We start from the raw sequence: 19,240 nt of genomic DNA, 5'->3' as shown, positions 1-19,240 counted from the left end.
ACGTCCTCAGCCCTGTAACGCCCGCTTTACCGGGTGGCAGTTTAGTGCCCATCCCCACCCCAAATAAAACCCTGCTGCCAACTTAAACATCACAACCACAGCAGCATTACATCCATATCCCATCTACACAGCAGTTATAACTGAAGTTGTACCTTCAAAGCATCGAATGCAGACCTTTATTTTTTCCCTTTACAAGTCAGGGAACTTAACATTATTTTTACTTCCCTTCTTTACAAGCCAAGCCTGTGATCAAATTCGTTCGTTTTATGCTAGAAATTAGACTTTAGGGAACTGCTTCATTTATGTTCAGCTTAAAATCCATCACAACTAACACCTATTCTGTAAAACCCCCTTATCAACTACCACATTTTAATTCACAAGTCAAATACACAGACTAGTACAGTAAATAAGATACTCAGTTGCAGGCAGCCTGAGCTCTGAAACCAGCACATCACGTTTCTGTAGTTTATCCTTGGCTACTAAAGGGCACGTTCAAGTCTTTTCCTCAGGAAGGTTACTAACAACACTCCTGTCAGCACCTTCTCAAAGCAAGATAAAAATCTTAGCATCTTGAAGACTTAACTATCTTTGAAACTATGTTTGAAGTCTATAGACTTCGAAGAAAACTGAGGAAAAAAAAAACAACACAGGATTCTACAAGCTTAAGCTTGCCCTCCTTTAGCTTTTCAGTCCCTGTGGCTTCCAGACAATTTGTAGAGCTAACAGCAAAGTTAGATTCCGCTCCCATGCACTTAGAGTCTGAGTTGACATAAAAGCATGTTAGCAAACATATCTTGATCTCTAAGCTGGGGACTTAAGAGGACAGACTTCTTCACAAACTATTTCTGGCATTGTATAGTCCTCTGTAGGAACACCACTAAGGAGACAAACAGAACCAAAGCCACACACCTTGTCTGGAACTATGGAGAAATGTGAAGCTCGTGTTGTTATGGGATCCATACTGTAGTATCGTAAGTGCATGTCCTCTTCTGCAGGTCCTGTTTTGCACTAGTTTCTTCCACACTACTAGTGGAGTGAAGGATTTTTGTTAATACTGAGAACACACTAAGTTTTAACAACTGAACCGTAAGGCCAACTAGCACTATTCTAGTACTATTTAATCTCTTTAGTCAGACAATCAGCAGTTACCATACAGGGATTTTATTTTCATTTATTTATACAGTGGAAGGTTTTATTTATGGATTGATAAATACAATATCCAGTCTCACTGGGACAATAAGGCACAACTGTAGGTTACAGCTATATAGCCAGAAAATAAGAGTGCAACACTTACTTTAAAGCAGATCACAATGCCTACAAAAAAAAAATTAAAACTTTTCTGTTAACATTGTTACATTCCTATTTTACATGACAGTCAAAACCATTTCACACGCAGAGGTTTTTAATTTACATTTCTTTCTGGACTTGTTATTCTGCACTCTGCAAAACAAAGTGCAACATTTCACTTCGCAAGTCCTTAATTTAAAACAAATCAAAAATCCTTCAGAGACTTGCATGTTATTATTGAACACAAGTAATGATTCAAGGAACCAAGAACAAAGGAAATACACATTTGAGAGTAGTTTGAGACTGGTAAGTATTTATAGAAGTGTTAACACATGACAAAGAAGCAGTTATAACACCGATTCTTCAGTAAAGAGGCTCTTGTTTTGTTGTTGTTTTTTTTGTTTGTTTGTTTGTTTTACTGGAAGGTCCTCCCAGACCAGAGATGTTCAGCTGAACGAGATGAGTTGCCAATCCAAACACAGAAGATTACGTTGGTGTTGAATTTTCAATACTTTTATTATTTGATCAGGATTGTTATATTAACTGTGTCAATCATCCTTTCATTTAATCTTATACTTGCAGAGAGACTTGAACAGAAATGAGATAATATGTTCTTTTAATAGAAATTAGATTAATATATTCTGAATTATCCCTATTACTCAAATTTGGGATAATATGCACTTCCCAAATGATATTCTTATGCCTGAGCTTTCATAAATATGGCTACCACCACCAACACAAATCTAACAGACCAGGACTTCCATACTGGAAAGTGCAAATAATTAATGCCCAGGTCACTACAATTAAAAAAAAAAAGTCAGTCATGTTTCATTACACTGTTATCAGAGGGCAGTGACAGAACTACAAATCCAGATTTTGGCATGGCTAGTTTTCTTGCATTATGTAAGCTGGTAAACAAGTTTATACCTTCAGAGGCAAAAACCACCCTGATAGGAAGTGGCAACCTAGAGTAAAGCAACCTGGAAAAGGTACTTTGTGGTCCACCAGTTGTCAAGCCTGGAAGCTAATCATAAGAAAGAAACAAGCTTGTGCATTTGCTACAGGAACAGTTTAAGTGACTTAGTGCAGAGTTCCTATTTCCTTTAAGGACACCATTGCCTGTCTCTTCACCAGATTCTCCTGTTGTCCCTGTGAATTCATCCCACAAATAAAAAGAAAATCTTCACCATACCTCTGGACTGTCATCATGCAATTAGTGCTAGTTTTACAATGAAGCCATAGGAGGAACTCAAGTCCTCATGCAAAAGGCAGATTTGGAAGCAGGGAAGAAACAAATCTGCATGTAAAGAGCCAACTGGGGAAGAAAAAATAAAGGTGGCTTTAATGTGGTATTGCTACTGGAAGCAACGGTGAATAATTATCACTACACCTAGTATCTGAGTAGACACTTGTCTCCAAGAAGTGTTTCAAAAGGCATTTATGTGGTATTTTCCCCTTTTAAAATTCTCAGATTCAGGGCTCAGAAGAATCAGTTTGTAAATTAAACAGCAGTACATAGGAAGGAGAAACATTTTTACTCATGGTAATGCAGGAGACACAGGAGAAAGCAATTAAAAATGGAAGGAAATTTTTTTTTTTCCTTCCTTTCCAAGTTCCACAGCAGCTATTTCCCTTTGTTTCTGATGCACACGGATTGTTCACATTGGTAGAACAAATCTGTGAAGGGTTCGAGATGATGTACTTTATATGCACCAGTAGCAATGCTCTGGGGAAAGGTGGTAAGGAAAAAATGAAGTTCTAGTCATTATATAGGAAGGGTAGAGAGGAAAAGGTTCTCCATCCATCAGTGAAGAAAACGAATACTCATTTTCTGCTCTACATCCACCTTCTCCAAAACCTGCAATGAAATCCATAAACAGCTATTTCAGTTAATTTCCATAATATTTCTTTCCTACAGGTTTCTTACTCCAGTATAAAGGAAATTCGCAGAAACATGGGGTATCTTCAATTTGGCATGACATTTTCTCCTAGAGTGCTATTTTTTGCTCTGAGGACTGAGGTCCTCCTGATGAAAGAAACTTTAGCCATTAAAGCACAAAGAAAGCTGTCAACCAATATGCAACTGATACACTTTGCCAATAGCCCAGAAAGGGTTGGACTATTCCCTTTAGATAGTGTGAGAATGCATGGTGAGGAGGAGAAGGAAGAACGGACTAGAGAAAAAGGGCACAAGCAGTCAATGAAGAGCTAAAATAAAGGTCACAGCATCACTAACATAGATCGTTTTAAAATTGGGGTGGCAACTTCATGCAATGAATTGCCATCAACATTGAGATAAGATGACATCATCTGCTTCAGACAATTTTGGGAAGACTTCAGTGTTCTAAGCTCAGAGTAATTCAAGTTTGAAAAGACCTCTAGAGGTCTTTTAGTTCAACTCCTTCAACCACTGCTTAAACCAGGGCCAGCTAGATTACTGCTCAAGGCCTTGTCCAGTTGAGTTTTAAATCTCTCCAAGGAAGGAGGCTCTCTTTTCAACACCTGTGACCATCCCCCAGCAAAAAAAAGTTTTCCTTATGCCTAATAAGAATTTCACACATAACTTCTTTGTTACCACATCTCATCTGTCCACTTCCGAGGTGAGTATGGTTCTTGTCAATGTCATCCCAACAGACAGCTGAAATTGCTCCTCTATAGGACAGCTTTCTCCACTGACTCTATAATGGTTCCTTACTACTACATATTTCTGACAACTATCAGAAGATGCAATTCACAGGACTAGAGCCAGAAACTTAGTGGCTCTAATTCACATTAGTGACACACACTAATGGTTAAAAATCTATAAGTGAAAATGGATCAGCAGAAGTTACAGCAGCAGAATTACTCAGTTGCTGCTTCTCAGGCTACTTGAGTAGAAAGAAGTGCTTGCAAAAGAGAAGTTAGATTGACTGCTGCATTGAAAGTCTTATTTCATCACCTCATCAGCAGCAGGCTTTGGAAGTACATGACAATTACCTGCCTGTAACTCTAAAGCTCCCTGTCACCCTTCATTGAACACCCTACTCTAGTAGAAAATACCTTTTAGAACCTAGCATCCGAAGTCTTCTTAGCATGGTGTGAAAATTCTCCAGTATATTTATTCAGTGCTGTAGCTTACACTAAAGTATGGAGAAATATATGGTCTAATTATTAACACCTTGACAATATATGACCTGTTCTAATAAGCCAAATGTAGGCAGAAAGAATACTCAAAAAGCTTCTTAGTTCTGTCTGCATTTAAGCCTGAATGACTTGCCCATTACTGAGCAGTTTCATTTACCCTTGTTAAAAATGTAATTTACCAACCTTTACAAACTCCGCAAAGGAGATGGCACTATCACCATCTTGATCAGCTTCCTGGATTGTTCTGTCAGCAATGCTGCCAAGCTGTTCGTCTGAAATGTTTACACCAACCATCATCCGTAACACCTGTAATGTACAGAAGGCCCCAGATGATTTAAAAAAAAAGATGCTGTTGATATAGGAACAAAAATTAATGCTGTTTTTCTCATGCATACTGTCCAGATAACTTCTTGCAAGAACAGAGGAAGATTAGCACAGAAATCATTTCTCGACAGATTTTTCTCCTGATACATCAATGTTTCCAGTGAACATCTTCCTTCTGTAGCCACCTTTTTCACTAGGCAGCACAAAGACGCAGGAGTATTAGAAAGTTTATGGAACTAGGAATTAATGCTTTATTCCAATGCTTTTGTCTATTTTTCCATATAAAACATACCCACTCTAGATTTAACTATCTGCTGTTTGAAATACTTCCTACAGGAATTTTATAAGTATACAGTCAGGTGATTAACAGCCATTACTTTCTACATTTAGTAAAGCATTTTCTGTGCAGATTGGAGTGGGCAGTTGCAGTTAAAAGCAAATCCTTGCCCTACATCAGGAACCACAAATTGCCGTGTCTACTTCAAGATTAGTAGTATGTAATTACTCCTAGCTCAAGCCTAGTTTAAACATGCAGCCACTGATGAACTTTGATTACCTCTGCTGCAGTTTCAAGAAGTTTTATTCTACTTAGAGAATACACAGAGGACTAGAAAAATGACCTCATTCACCTCAATGTCCCTATGAAGTCTTGTTAGGAGCACCTTCAGAAGTTGCTGAAGGTAGCTCTCAGGAGGCTTGGTGTATTTGTTGGATATTTAACCATTTTTTCCCAGTAAGACCTTTCAGGAATCCTTTACAATTAGACCTTGTTTAGCTTAACACTTTAAGATGTGAAACTTGCACCCCAGTCTAACAAAACAATCTGGACTACCAAACGAGGTTATGGTCTCATACCATATCTAAAACCTTAAACCAGAGATAACAAAGAGCCAAATTCCTACAAGAATTTAAGGCTATTGAAACACCTTTTATACTCTTCAGAATGAAGAGCTGATAAAGAAGGAAGGTCATGATGGGATCATCCAAAGCAGCCCCATGTTATTACCTGAAGAAGCTCATCCCTGGAAATCTTGTCATCTTTATCCAGGTCATATAACCGAAAAGCAACTACAGGAAAAAAAGAGGAACAGTTGAATTCAAGTGCCACTGTTTTCCTTCCTTTTGTCCAGGAAAAGGAAATTTACAAATAACTAACTACTATAAAAGAGAATTAACAAATTCTCTTTTAACAAATTAACAAATTAACAAAAAGTTTCAGAAGCACTGTACTTAGAGTTATTTCTTCAAAGCCATGAGCCACAGAGGTATAATTGCCACAAAGATATATTCAGTCCTTTAACTTCAGAGCCAACCATTTTTACATTTTTGTTCATTACCTTTGACTATGTTCTGGCTGAGATTTATGACAAATTTTAAGTGCTCTGAGGACTGTTGCCAAGGTTGTTCAGTGAGCGCTGTATTATACAGAAGACTGGAGAAAAACAGAAAAGATCATTCATGTATGGGATGTGGCTCAATACAGAATAACTCTGCATTTTTTTTCAAAACATTTTGTTATGAGACATTTGGAAAAGACATCTAGAACTCAAAATTTAACCAATTTCATCAGATTCCAATTCAAGTATAGGTTGACTGATATTCTGAACACGGAACCTTGCAAGTGGATTTAAAAACAAGATTTTTTTTTTTTTTTTTTTTTTAATATCTTTCCACAAGAAGAGACCACGCAAAAGATCCCAAACCCTTTACTCTTTTCCTAGAAAAAGGAAAGAATGAATTGCTTTTATAAGAAGGCTCACATTACTTACAGTGGAGCTTGTTACTTCGGCTGTTCAGTGGTTCTGGTCCATTCTGGTCTTTACTCTTTTCATTATCTTCTATGGGTCGGAAGTGGGCTAGTGTCCTCATGAATCCACGGAAGTTGACTTGGTCCTCTCTGCACAAGCATTTTAGCAGGTCAGCTTCACCACAGCTTATACTTTTTTAATTTCAGTAAAGAACAGTATGAATGTTTAAAGTGCCCACACAATGCAAACTAACTTCCACCTCCCCAGGGTTTGGCAGCCTGTGCTCAAAACCAGCTCTGACAGAATGCAGTTGTAACCTGGGATCATATTGCTGTGAAGAATGATGCATGGGGAAAAAAGCAGCAAGACATCTTTTTGGGAGCTACACGTTTCCTTGACTGCAAGTTGTATTTAAGCTCAAGCCTTCACACTTTCTGCCCCTGCCTGAGCTATCCTGCAACTATGCCTGAGACCAGCAACCTGTCTTGCTGATCTGGAACCTGGCCTATGGAGTGATTTCCTGGACTGACCCAAGACTTGCTTCACCACTGTCAAAGTGTTCTGGCAACCAGCGCACTACTGACTGATGTGACAACTGTCCCTAGACCTGCTGCTGCTCTGCTTTTCATTTTCATGTGCTGTGCCCTCTGTTGATGACTGTGTTGCCCCTACCAGCTGTCATCTAGGGCTCCTGCCCATGGGGCAGCCACCTCTTGCTGCTCCCTGACAAGTTGCTCACTTTTCTCTACAAAAAGCATGGAAAGCAGCTATGTGCATACTTCCCAGGTCTCCTACTTTCCATTTAGGTACCTGTGTGGTATTAACTCACATTAGGAGTAGATGAGAAAACATTCCTCGTCAAATCAGTAATGAGGTGTTCAAGAACAGAAGCAGATTCCATAGAACTATCTAGAGACGTACAGTGAAGGGAGACAGTACTGGAAATATGATTGTCTCTTTGGAATTATGTTAGAAGCATTGTAAGCTACATCTTAAATGTGATCCAAACTAAAAAGAAGTTGATTTGTTGACAAAGGTACACTTAGAAGGCAAAAGGTAAAGAATGGAATTAATTGCAATGCAGCTTCATATAAAAGAGCATTGCTACAAGTTTGCTGTAGGAACCAAAGTCCATGCACGCCCTTGACTTTCTTTAGAAGTGTTTACAGGCATAGCAAGAAGAGTGGAAAACAGTGACACACGGCCAGATCTTGTCAATGAATAAAGCTGCAAAACTCATGAGGTAGGGAAGTCCATTACTGAAGAATGAAAACACAGGAAACAATGTGCCAACACACTACTCAAGACAAATTTGAGGTATTCTATTATTACTAAATTCAAATTCTGTGTTTTAGTTGTCAGCATTTCACTTCTAATAGACCTTCTGACAAAGTACAAGTTTTGAGACTGTTCACAAATCCAGTCAGAACTCACCCTTCTGGAAAGAAGGCATTGATAATTCGGTCTCCCAATGGATTGATAGCAAGCTCTGGAATCCGCTGGAAGTCTTCACGACTAAGTAAAGCAAGAACACAACAAATCTATATAATAAAGTCTTCAAGTCAAAGGAAAAAAATGCTTAAAAACAAATAACTTTAGCATCTAAATTCTTTGTGCTACAAATCTTCCTGAAGTGATGCTAGTTTTCAATTTAAGGAAAGGAAAGCTTCTGAAATGGCTTCAAAATGAAAGCAAGCTCTTTCATACATATTTAGGAGCCACATCCTCTGAGTTAGAATGATTTTCCCAGACTAGCCCATTCCAGATTCTAGGATAATACCATGCTATGCTTCTCCAAGTATACTTGCCAGCAATCCACTTGTTTTAATTTCATGTAAGAACTTCCTACATTATGAATGCCAAATGTCAGATTTTAACTTCCTCCAAGAAACACTCCTATTTTAAAAATTTAAATTTAGTCTTTGACAGGGGCCTGTATACTAGATGCAACGTCACCAGGTCATTGCAAAGACTCACTGCTCTCTCTCACCAGTCACTCTCTTCTCTACTTATGATTAGATGTACACAGCTAGTATAAGCATAGCAATGCTTGCATTGTTACAGCTTCTTCTGATCTGGAAGACAGAAGCTGTACTGATGTAAACACATTTTAGACATGAGCACAGGGTTCATTTTATAATTAGAGTTGCTCTAATTCTTCTTCTTTCAACCTAACAGAATCTCACTAACAGGAAAGTGAGATAATCTTGGTGTTTCCAAGGTAGGCTCATGTCTTAGTGAGTATTTCAGGAAACAGGGTTTGTTTTTTGCACTATACATCATAGCAATTTATCAGCTAGCACAAGGCATACTTCATAATCATCTAGGCTTTAGAGTACAAAGGTAACAGCAACATGGTAAGGCTGTGGAAAAAAAAAAAAAAAAAACACACAAGAAAAAACAACCCAGCCTCCCACAACCTGTTTTGTCTGGATGCAAAACTTGGCACTTCCTGCATGATCTCAAGAAATACTGGCTATTCTCTTCAATAGAAATGCAATCCTGCTGTTTCTGAAGTTTTAGTCTCAAATGTGGTCATGGAGAGCTTGCTACTTTAAGAATTACGCTCACTAAATGAATCAATAACAAGCTTGCGCTGAAGAATCTGGAAGAGAAAAAAAAATCTGCTTGTTCTTGTTTACTTAAGTACACTACCATGTTATAATACTGTGATCTTAAAGAAAGCAGGAAAAAGGAACCTGCTGGCCTCTCTTATTACTAGTTTAGCCTAAGACAGAGCAAGATGTTCTAACCGTAAATGGATTCTGAAGCACTGCTTGCACCTAGTTACACCACAGCACTGTTAATCTCAATTGTAGTACATCTGATACAACAGAGTTAAAACTGTTTGACTTTCTACTGAAGTGACCTGATCGTATTTTTTAATCTAGTCCAGAGAACATCTACTCTGATCAGGTCTGAATTATTTTTAATAGGCAAAATTACCATCTGCATAACATGATTAACTTGTTACAATACCCTTCAGGACTGCTGCATTTTCAGCTACAGCTGAAGGGCACAGTATGCATTAGTGACTTCAGCAGGAGATGCACTGATGTGGAAAACCTATGTTGCTAAAATATTATTGTTAGTGCATGACTTCAATGCTAATATTTACAAGCTAAAAGCAGCAACTGCTCTCAGATTACATTCAGCACAAAATCCTAACATTTCAAAGCATACTTCTACTTGCATATCACTATTTCTGAGTATTAAGCCTTAATTTACACTCAGCATTTCAGTCTCCAGTTCTGCTTTATAGCAGATTAACAATTAACCACAAATAACTCTCCAGGTTTCAAATCTATTTGTCCTGTCATTATCAGGATTGCAGTAGACCATTTTTGCTTGTTAAGAGCACATTACTGAGTGAGTGTTATAATTGAAATAGCTCAAATAGCCATAAAAGTAAATGAATGCATGATGCATTTATAAACTCAGGCTTCCTGCAGGCATTTGGGACAAAACTTCACCTGGCTGAGGCTGGAGCTCATAGGAAATCTGATGCCCTGTACTTCTGTTTATGTGCCATAGCAACAAGGCTCTTCTAACGTGGTATTTCTAGGGCCCAGATTACTAAATCCTTACTTAAACATAACATAAAGTAGCCTTTAACTGCATGTTATCATTATGCAGACCAAATGGTTTTTATATGCGCCACAGCATTCACACTTATACTTTGCAGCAAGGAATCTGTGGATTTTAAGATAAGTATTTCTAAGCACGAGTATACCCTTCAAGGCATATCGCAGATCCCTATGCTAGAGGTGGCTGTCTTATCCTAAAGGCTGCAAGGGACCTACTGGACCCTCTTTATTTCTGGCTGCCCTTCTACTTCTAAATACTAAGTCACAAGCACCATTACCTAATGGGGATGAGCGTGGGGCTATCTTGAGCCCAGGGCAAGTAAAAGAAAACAAGCCATACGCATAACGAAAGTTGTGGAAGAAAGGAAAAGTGTCCACAGGGTATAAGCAGTAAAAAATAATTCAAAAGAGGGAAATAATTCAAAGAGTAGGGTGGCAAGATGGTCAGATTTAACAGTATACTATTATTTCACTACTCCCTTCCCTTGCTAACATTAGCTTTATCATTCATCAGACTTTCTGGAGGTCCAGGCACCTCACTAACCCAAAAGAGACCTCTCCATTCTCCTGGTCATTTTCCTGTTGAATTAGACTAATTTTTGAATTGCTTCAATTTACTAACAGCACCACAGCTGAAAAGATGTGTTAGGAGCCTGGAGAAGTAATAAAGAGTGGTCATTCTCCTCTCATAGTTGTGTCAGCCACCTCATCTAACTTCATCCTCACACATGGTCTATAGGAGTTTAAAAGTTTAACCGTGACTGATGTTTATAAAGCAATTATTCCAAAGTATACCAAAAGTAAAAGTGATAATTGAAAGAAAAGCAACAGGAAAAAAAACTTGCATAAATAAAGGAAAGCACAGGCAAGGTCAGGAATGTGAATTAGTATAGTATCCTATCATTCAGCAACCCAAACCATATGATGCTTGTTTTGTGTGTTTTAGACAAAGCTAAAAATCCTTTGCATTTTCTTAAGCAAAGGTAAAGAATTTCATGTTCAGGTTGCTAACCTGCACATTCTAGTGTGAATACATGCAGTATCAGTTTGAACTATTAAGAACAAACCTAACACTTTCCCAGACTGAACTGATTCCATTTACTGACAAAGATCAACAGATGGCTTTGATAGCTCATTACCCTGCTCTCAGGACCAAAGGCTTTCTGAAGTTCTCTAGGATACACTGCCTTGTGAACAGTTTTTATAAGTGCAAGACATACATGAACAGCACTGTGTCTATTCTCCTAGTATCAGCTTTCAGAGCATTTGCTTCCCTTCCTCTTCTATACTCACCAGGGTAAACTAATTGCTGTTCAGTAAAAAAAAAAAAAAAAAAAAAAAAAAAAACAACTCTGAAGTGCTTAACATGTCATTTCCTCAGTGCAGAAAAAAGTATTCTAAGTGGGAGGCTCCATGCAATAGTTACATGCAAGAGTAGCAGTTAAGACAAGTGTCTTGTTTTATAGTTCACTACAGGACTGCCTAGAGATACTTATACTGACTCATACGTAGGGTGTAGTTTTGGAGCAGGTGCATGATGTGTGGTGCACACTTCAGTACCAGCTCTCAAAACAACCCTAAGACTCACTGAATCAAGCATATGCTTATCCTGTTCACATACTCCAGTACCCTCATCTTTGAGATCAACATGAAAAGGAGAGGTGCGCACGCTGGTTTCCTCCCAGCCTACAGTCAGGATGTAGGCAGCACTGATATGGATCAGATTTCACAACTGTATGTAGCTACAGATATTCCAAGGCATCAGCCCTTTGTTTTGGCAACTCTGCCTGCCACACTGTTGAAATCAAAAGAAGTTTTGTCCTTGCTTTTACAACCTGCTTTCATTCATACAGTACAAGCCAGAGTTTAGCCATTTTGTTTAGGAAAAGTGAAAGAAAAATATAATTTTCTCTACACTTTTAAAGAACTGATAGCACTTGATCAGTAACTGAAGTTGTAATTGGAGGATAAAGAGGGGAAAGAGCCAAAAGGCACATGAAGCTGTCTCCATCAATACTCTTCCTTTATATCTCATATATCTTTGAAAAGACACCAACTTAGAACTGCACATCAATACAATGGATGGAAACATCTAGCTAGGAAAGATCTCCGCTGTGGATTATAGTCCCAGAATGAGCTACCTACCTTCTCTAACTACCATGAGCAATAATCATTTACCAAACCTGCTCACAATGCTCTTTACTTTGCCCATTTTTGATACACAGGTAAGGACAACACAGCTCTTCCCCTTCTTCAGAAGCATGGCCCATATTTATGGATGTTTCATGCCACAAAAAACTGCATAACACCTGACCATGATCAGAAAAAGTGATTTTAGCTATGTCAGATTTACAAGTCAAAGGTATAAGAGCCTTACAGAAAATCATTCTTGCTTACAGGGAACAATCAGAAGATACTGCTTCCAAATTGTTTGATGGCAGTAAGCACATAACTTCATCTTGCTTATGTGAAAGTAAGGAGTTCTTTGATAAGTATTTCCGAACCAACCATAATTTCTAAGCTTCCGATCTGTAATTCTCAACCTCTTACCCCCCACACCCCACCATTGTTTTTTCAGGAAGTACTTTTCCATTACTTAAACTTGATGACTGTTTCCACATATTGTGGGTACTAGGACAGGACACAAAATTCAAATGCCACTCTAAGTCAGCCATGGCTGGGTGCTGGCTATGCTTAGAGGCCCAGACTGCAAGTTAATAGATTACAGTTTGCATGCTTGCTGGGATTTTCCAAAAGAACTTCCTTTCCCTAGAATCACATGATTATCAACAATGAAAGTTAAACTCCTCCTGATACCTAACACTGAAGCCAACCATTGTGCAATAGATACTCATAAAATATTTGATTAATTATCCATCTTACATAAATTGAGTACAACACTTGAAATTTATACAGTTTTTGTCCGCATTAGGTGAATTTAAAGTTGGAGGGAGGAGCTGAGAAAGAGCATGTGCCTACATTCAGTTTCAAATTGTGCTAGACTAGTCTGGCAGCCATCATCTTTGATAATCAGTAAAAGCTAAACCCACATACAGAGTCTGAAGAGGCTGTCAGCGTTCTCTTTAGTTCTGAGAGTAGTTGTAGTCTTGTTATCTACAGTCAGCTGGTCTGTATGTCACAATAGCCAATGCTACAATTTATGATGCATTGGCTTCAGTGGCAGAGCAGGCTTAAGAAGTTCCTGCCCATGCCATCGCAAGCCAATTGTTTCCACACCCACACTCCATTTTCATCCCTTCAGCTATGGCAGTCCACATATTCGCAGTGCAACCACAGTTCAAATCACTGGAGTCAGACTGAAGAATATCTGAACAAGCCAAAAAAGGATGGAAAGCTTTTTTAACCAAAAATAATCACTTAGTTTTGTTTACAGTATAACAACTGCACAACCAGTTACTTAAATGTTAACTGAGAAGTCAACAATTTGTGGCACCAGAAGGAACTGCATATGAGTCAGAAGGAAACTGCAGGCAGCTAGTGGTACTGCCAAAGAGTATATCTTACAACTTTGCACTTTCACCTTTTCAACAGTGATTCTAGCATTCTGCCGAGCCAAGTTTATAGGTAGGTCTAGCTTTGTATGTTTATAGTGCATCCTACAGTCACATTTCGCAAGATCATATCATACAAAACCCTGGGTGATCCCTGAATCTGTATTCACTGGGTCAGGATGGAATTGCTATGAAGAAAATTAACTCCATCTCAGCCAGACCCCATATGCTATGTTACAAGGTCCCTTTCCGCTTTCCACTCTGTCCTATATTGTCTCAAGCTTCCTTGTGCTCTGGTTCTGGCAGATGTGATTATATGGTGAATGTGAAACAAAGGCAGTTGCCCGTGTTAGATAAGAGCAAGTTCCATGGTTCAACATTTCTGAACATTTGTTGAGAAACCCTGAAATCAACTCTGGCCTTCCTGGTATTAACTACTACAAGCCTTCAGCTCTACAGTAAAGGTAAATGATATTTAGAGCACCCTTACTCAGTTCAACCATCAGATTTCTCCTGACCTCTCATAAAAGAACAAACTTGAAATTCCACATAGACGGTAGGTATGAAGGAACCTGTTATAACAGCCTCACTGATTCACCATACGAGGAAAACACGCAGGCATCCTGCAACAGCAAGCCACCATTACAGATGTGTCAACACAAGGAGAGCCAAGTTAGTGATGGTACCTACCTCAGAGTGCCATTTTCTCCTTTGTCGAGGCTAGTGAAGCGACTATACAAGCGAGTGATTTGACTGTGGGAGACTGAAGGACGAAAAAGAACAGATTAGCACGTCAGTGTTTCCTTGTAGGCACAGAACCCATTACATTGAATTACTGTTACCAGAATATTTGAATTACAGTTCTACTGTATTTTCTTACATTCCTTTGTGGCTAGAAATAGTTGTAACACCTCTACCAATCTCTTCTACTTCATTCAGAACACTAAAACCTTTCCTGTAGCATCTTTCCTTCTCTCTTTTGTTCATCTCTACTCCTGTTGTCTGTTTTCTGTCCTTAGATGGAGAATGTACTGTTTCTCTGCATTTGGCAAATGGTCAAACTTTATTCCTGGTCACCATTTGTCCTTTAGAGAACTGCCTGAATCTAGACACAATTTTTCATTTTAGGTTTCACAAAATGAATTTGCAGGCTTCTGGGACAATGAATTAAAAGTTGAAAAGTCTATTTTTAAACAAGTTCAGGAGGAAGTTGGACAAAACAAGCAGAAAGTTATTGCAGGCTAAATCTCCAGTTTGTAATAAAGATGCCAAAGCCACTTGTTAGATTTAGCATAGTGGTGTCGATATTATCATGATTAAAATATACCAGACATCTAGATTTTTGGATTAGTCCATGGTGGGAACAGGGGGGAATCTGTCTAGAACATCAGTTCCTGTAATATCAGGAGATTGTCTAACAGAAGATGCTGGCTCTTCAGAATCCCTTCAAAAGTTAATAACTAGATGGAGTAAGACTGCATTGAGCTGTAATGTTTACTCAGTAAAGGTGTGATTTCACACAATGTTGAACCAGTACTTCGTGTAATGTTTGGATTCAATTGTTTTAAAAGCCTTCACCAGCCCATGTATAAAACTTATTTGGGAACAGGTTGCACAGCAGTTGTCTGACCTGTAACTACTGAGGCAATTTTGTTGTTTCAATCAGGTTTGTTCTTTCTCTAGCCTATTTGTTTAGGTTCAAACATTCCTTCCAACTGTTCCTTCCTTTAGGATGACCTGCCAGTAACTTTTTTTCCCATATCTACTCAGCAACCTACATTCTTTGCACTGGGTTGGGCAATTTGCTCAGTTCCACATAAGGCAACTTCTCTACAATCAGATCAGACAGCTTGCTCAATTTCAAGTTAAGCAACACACACATAGAAAGCAGACACCACTATTTTAAAGACTTCTAATTTCTGTGTTTCTAATTTATTATTTTAGATACTACATGCAAACACAACAATGGATTATGAAACAAGAGTAGCCTGGGGTTACACCTCTGGTAAGAAGCCTTGCACTTCCACAGCTCCTGGAAAGAGTGATGAGATTTCCATTCATCTACCAGTTTCAAGCCAGTGTATGCAACTCCATTTTTTGAACACCTCCGTAATAGTTAGAATGGGATGAATTTGCAGCTATTGACAGGAGAAGCGGTGTTTTTGTTAACGTCATACTAGACAAACAGCAAATCATAGCAATATGACAAAGGAAGATGATTCAGATCAACCACTGTATTTTCAAAATTTCCTTTCAACCCCCATCCTTCACATAAGTTGCAGCACTGGACACTTTTCAAAGCTTTCTCATGCAAAATAAAGATTCCTGACACACTCTGCTGACCAAAAGAAAACCAGAACAAGATTTGCAATTTATGACTGCTTCTTAAAATCAAAAGCTAAGGCTTAAAGCTACTTGAAACAGGATTTTATCTATTCTGCTGTTATTAAGGCCCTTCTAAACATTTAAGTCAAGCCCCCTATGTTAGTAGTTGTATGCTATTTTACTTCTGCCAAAATCATTAGCAAGTTTTTTCTAATTAGATACTCTGAAACTTTTGTCCAAAACAGTAGCACAAGATATATCTTTATATTTTTCCTAAATACACCATAGAGTATAAAATAACAGGAAAAAAAGGGTCAAACCTTCTGGAAGAGCATTCCAGATTCAGGGTTTGTTTTTTAAAGCATCTTTAACAGGGAGACTGCTTGTACTTTCTGATACATTTATTACTTACATATTTTCTAAATATGTAAATAACCATCAGAAAATCCATCACCTTTGGCCACTGAAATATTTTTTCTCCTATGCTGTCATTGAGCATTAGTTTATTATTAAACATTATGTGAACAGTTTCAAAGCATAGGAACAAAGGCTATGAATTAGAGTTTGAATACTGTCACATTCCAAAGGCTTTCCAAAAAAGCTTTCAAGAGTGCTGACAAGTAACATCTTGGTCCTTTCATTTGTTTTTTATAGTCATACTGAAATGAAAAAATAATTAGGAGTACTTGAGGTTTTTTTTCAAACTCAAATTTCAGAATACTTATATGCAAAACAAAAGTTCCACAACACATGTAAGATTTCAGACTGTCAACTTCAGACTTAACTCTTATAACTGAGAGCCTACTGAAGATCACCTGCCACTAAGTAGAGGCTTTCATGGACACGTTATTCTTCAGTTCTTGGAAGCATTGCCTTTGTAGATATTTCTAAATTTATTCTGCTAAGAAGTGTTCTTAATCACAATAAAATCAAGTAGCATAGAATTTGACTCCAAATTTGTAAGTTTATTCAAGAGATTTTTAGACATCACTGTATGGCTTGTAACACGCTATGCTTCTCAGAGCTTTCAGATTTTTTTAGTCTCTTCAGCTAAAGAATAGTTTATCACCCATTACTATCATCAGCTATTCAGTTTTGTGCTATATAAAAATGAAGCATGAGGATAGCAAAATTCATTCCAATAGGTTAAATGTAATATTCACTCTGTTGTACTTACCCCAGAAAAACTGGAAAAAACATTTTTCCATAATAAAGAAACCAAGACAGAAAAAATCCTTAGTAGTGTTCACCAGAGCATCAATTCAAGATGGACATGTATTACTGCCAAATCAGGTCACTTCTACAAAGACCATTTCTCAAACTCTTTAATAGGTGAAGTATCATCAGCATTAGGTTTCTAACAAGTTACAGGATACTCTATTCAGTAAAACTACTATAGCATTCCTGCTGTGAACTTCATTCCAGATAACCTACAGTCCTGTTTTTCTCCCATCTTGTACCTTACTTAAATATTTGCACTTACGTGAAGTGTTTAAGTGCTAAAGCTTGGTGGAATTTTCCATCTACCTATAAAAGTACAGAAGGCAAAGGAGAATCACATTCCTGGACTGTTTATAGATATAGGAAAAAAGATTTGATCAAGCCAAAGAGACACCCTATGATGACTTATAAGCATGAGTCAGAGAACAGCAATACTTGATTAACAAAATTGTATTTAACAACTGATAGAACTGAATAGTAAAAACACAGGGAAATGAAGTAAAATTCAGGCCACAAGGCTTAAACGTGCTGATCACAATCTTAACCCTCCCTAATTTGGGATATGATCCCAAGATATGATCAAAGCATTTAGAGCTGAGTAGCTTTATGGCTTAGAATGTCAAGTCTATGCAGATATCTTAATAGTATTTATTTAGCCATCATATATGCAAAATTCTAGAGATCAAACTGCATCAATAATAAAACAAGGGAAGAAATAAGTGCAGCCTTCTGAAAGAGCATTCCAGATTTGGTGTTTGTTTTTTAAAGTGTGATTAATAGCCAGGCTACCTTTACCCTATAATTTTCTTGTTTAAGAAGAAAAAAACAGTAAGTTCTTGCTGAATAAGCAGACTTCTATATTCCAACTTGTTTATTGTGACCCTCCTGTAGAATGTTCCCTTGACAAATGGAAAAACAGTAATGATGGAAAGTATGTTAACTCACTCAGCTGTCCATTACGCTGGCCAATATAGTCTTAATTTTCTTGCATTCCTTTTCTGTATTCACTTGTTTACCTGACCCACAAAATGCTATCACCTAAAACAAATACATGATGCTTTTGTTGAAAAGAAAACAAATTAAATTATTTATGTAGCATGAAGAGATGGGCAAGCATGAGGACAAACACATGACCTGAAAGACATTGTTACCTGAAGAAAGAGAAGAAAAAACAAGCAGCAAAATGATACCATGATGTCATGACCTTCCTATCTGATTAGTTTAAAGTGTACCCTGTGTTTATAGAATTTGTTTGCCAGAATTCTCAACTTAATCCATCTGAGTGGAATGGACAGCAGCAAATTTGAGTTCTACCTCTTCTGAAGTACTTTATGAAGAACAACTTGTTCAAGTACCATACAGCAGAAGGGTGAATATATTCTGGTCCAACTAGAATAATACTCTCAGTTTCTGGCTAAAACAGGAATTTCCTTTTCGATGTGTTAAACATGCCCAACTTACACAAGTGTCACTACCTCCTTTATGCTCCCAGTGCCAACGAGGGTATTCACTCTGAATACCCTTAAGGCAACTTTTTTTGAAAGAATTACAACGAGAGCGCTTTGGGGGGGGGCTCCAGCTGCTACAGACAAACTCCAACCCCAGAGCCCGCCTCAAATCGCGGCAATGGCTCCTGCGGCAGCCCGGGGCCGGCCGGTGACAGCTCCCGGGGACGGCTGCGACCGAGGGGCACCCCCCGAGCCGGGATTTCGGTCAGGAGGCACCCCCAAGCTCCACACAGGCCTACGGGAGGCGCCTCGCACCCCCACAGCCGCCGGTGCCCGGTTGGGAGCGCGGCGCCGGCTCCTTCCCTCCCCGCCCTGAGGAGCCCCCGGCCCGCCCGCACTCACAGCCCGTCTCCTTCTTGATCTCCTCGATCTCCTCGTCTCGCAGCAGCGTAGACGCCCGGGAACCCATCTCCGCAGGGACCTCACCGGCGCTCCGCACCCACAAGACGTCCTACAGCTAAAAACCCACAGCGGTGCCGGTGCCCCCACCCCCGGGCCGGGCCCGGCCGCGCAGCGTTTAGTCAGAAGGCCCCGCTGCGGAGCCGCCTCTTATCGGCCCGGCCCGGCCCCGCCGCCCGCCCCTCGGCCGCCCCGCGCACGCGCGC

The 19,240-nt window shown here is 38.9% G+C and overlaps 1 protein-coding gene across 2 annotated transcripts; it reads right to left on the bottom strand.

Annotated features, from left to right (window-relative positions):
- Positions 1–1,145: 1,145 nt before the first annotated feature.
- CHP1 (calcineurin like EF-hand protein 1) lies at positions 1,146–19,185 on the bottom strand. Of its 2 annotated transcripts, XM_032188433.1 has the most exons (8): positions 18,978–19,042; positions 15,582–15,719; positions 14,272–14,344; positions 7,917–7,997; positions 6,504–6,631; positions 5,741–5,802; positions 4,594–4,716; positions 1,146–3,145 (listed from the first exon to the last, which is right to left on the bottom strand). In XM_032188433.1, the coding sequence occupies exons 2-8, from the start codon at positions 15,640–15,642 to the stop codon at positions 3,092–3,094; spliced, it is 582 nt and encodes a 193-aa protein (XP_032044324.1). In that variant the 5' UTR covers positions 15,643–15,719; positions 18,978–19,042; the 3' UTR covers positions 1,146–3,091. The 2 variants fall into 2 exon arrangements, with proteins under 2 accessions (XP_032044324.1, XP_032044323.1); XM_032188432.1 differs by lacking the exon at positions 15,582–15,719 and having other exon boundaries at positions 18,978–19,185.
- Between the last annotated feature and the right edge of the window lie 55 nt (positions 19,186–19,240).

Source organism: Aythya fuligula, chromosome 5 (genome assembly GCF_009819795.1).
Source record: "Aythya fuligula isolate bAytFul2 chromosome 5, bAytFul2.pri, whole genome shotgun sequence".
In the NCBI taxonomy this organism is placed as follows: domain Eukaryota; kingdom Metazoa; phylum Chordata; class Aves; order Anseriformes; family Anatidae; genus Aythya; species Aythya fuligula.
This window is presented reverse-complemented; position numbering and strand designations above follow the sequence as displayed.

Coding starts and splice junctions, on each gene's coding strand:
- CHP1 (XM_032188432.1), bottom strand. CDS start 19,044: ATGGGTTCCCGGGCGTCTACGCTGCTGCGAGACGAGGAGATCGAGGAG. Junction 14,345..18,977: donor GATCAAGAAGGAGACGGGCT/GTGAGTGCGGGC, acceptor TTCGTCCTTCAG/TCTCCCACAGTCAAATCACT. Junction 3,146..4,593: donor CCTTTGCGGAGTTTGTAAAG/GTTGGTAAATTA, acceptor ATTTCATTGCAG/GTTTTGGAGAAGGTGGATGT.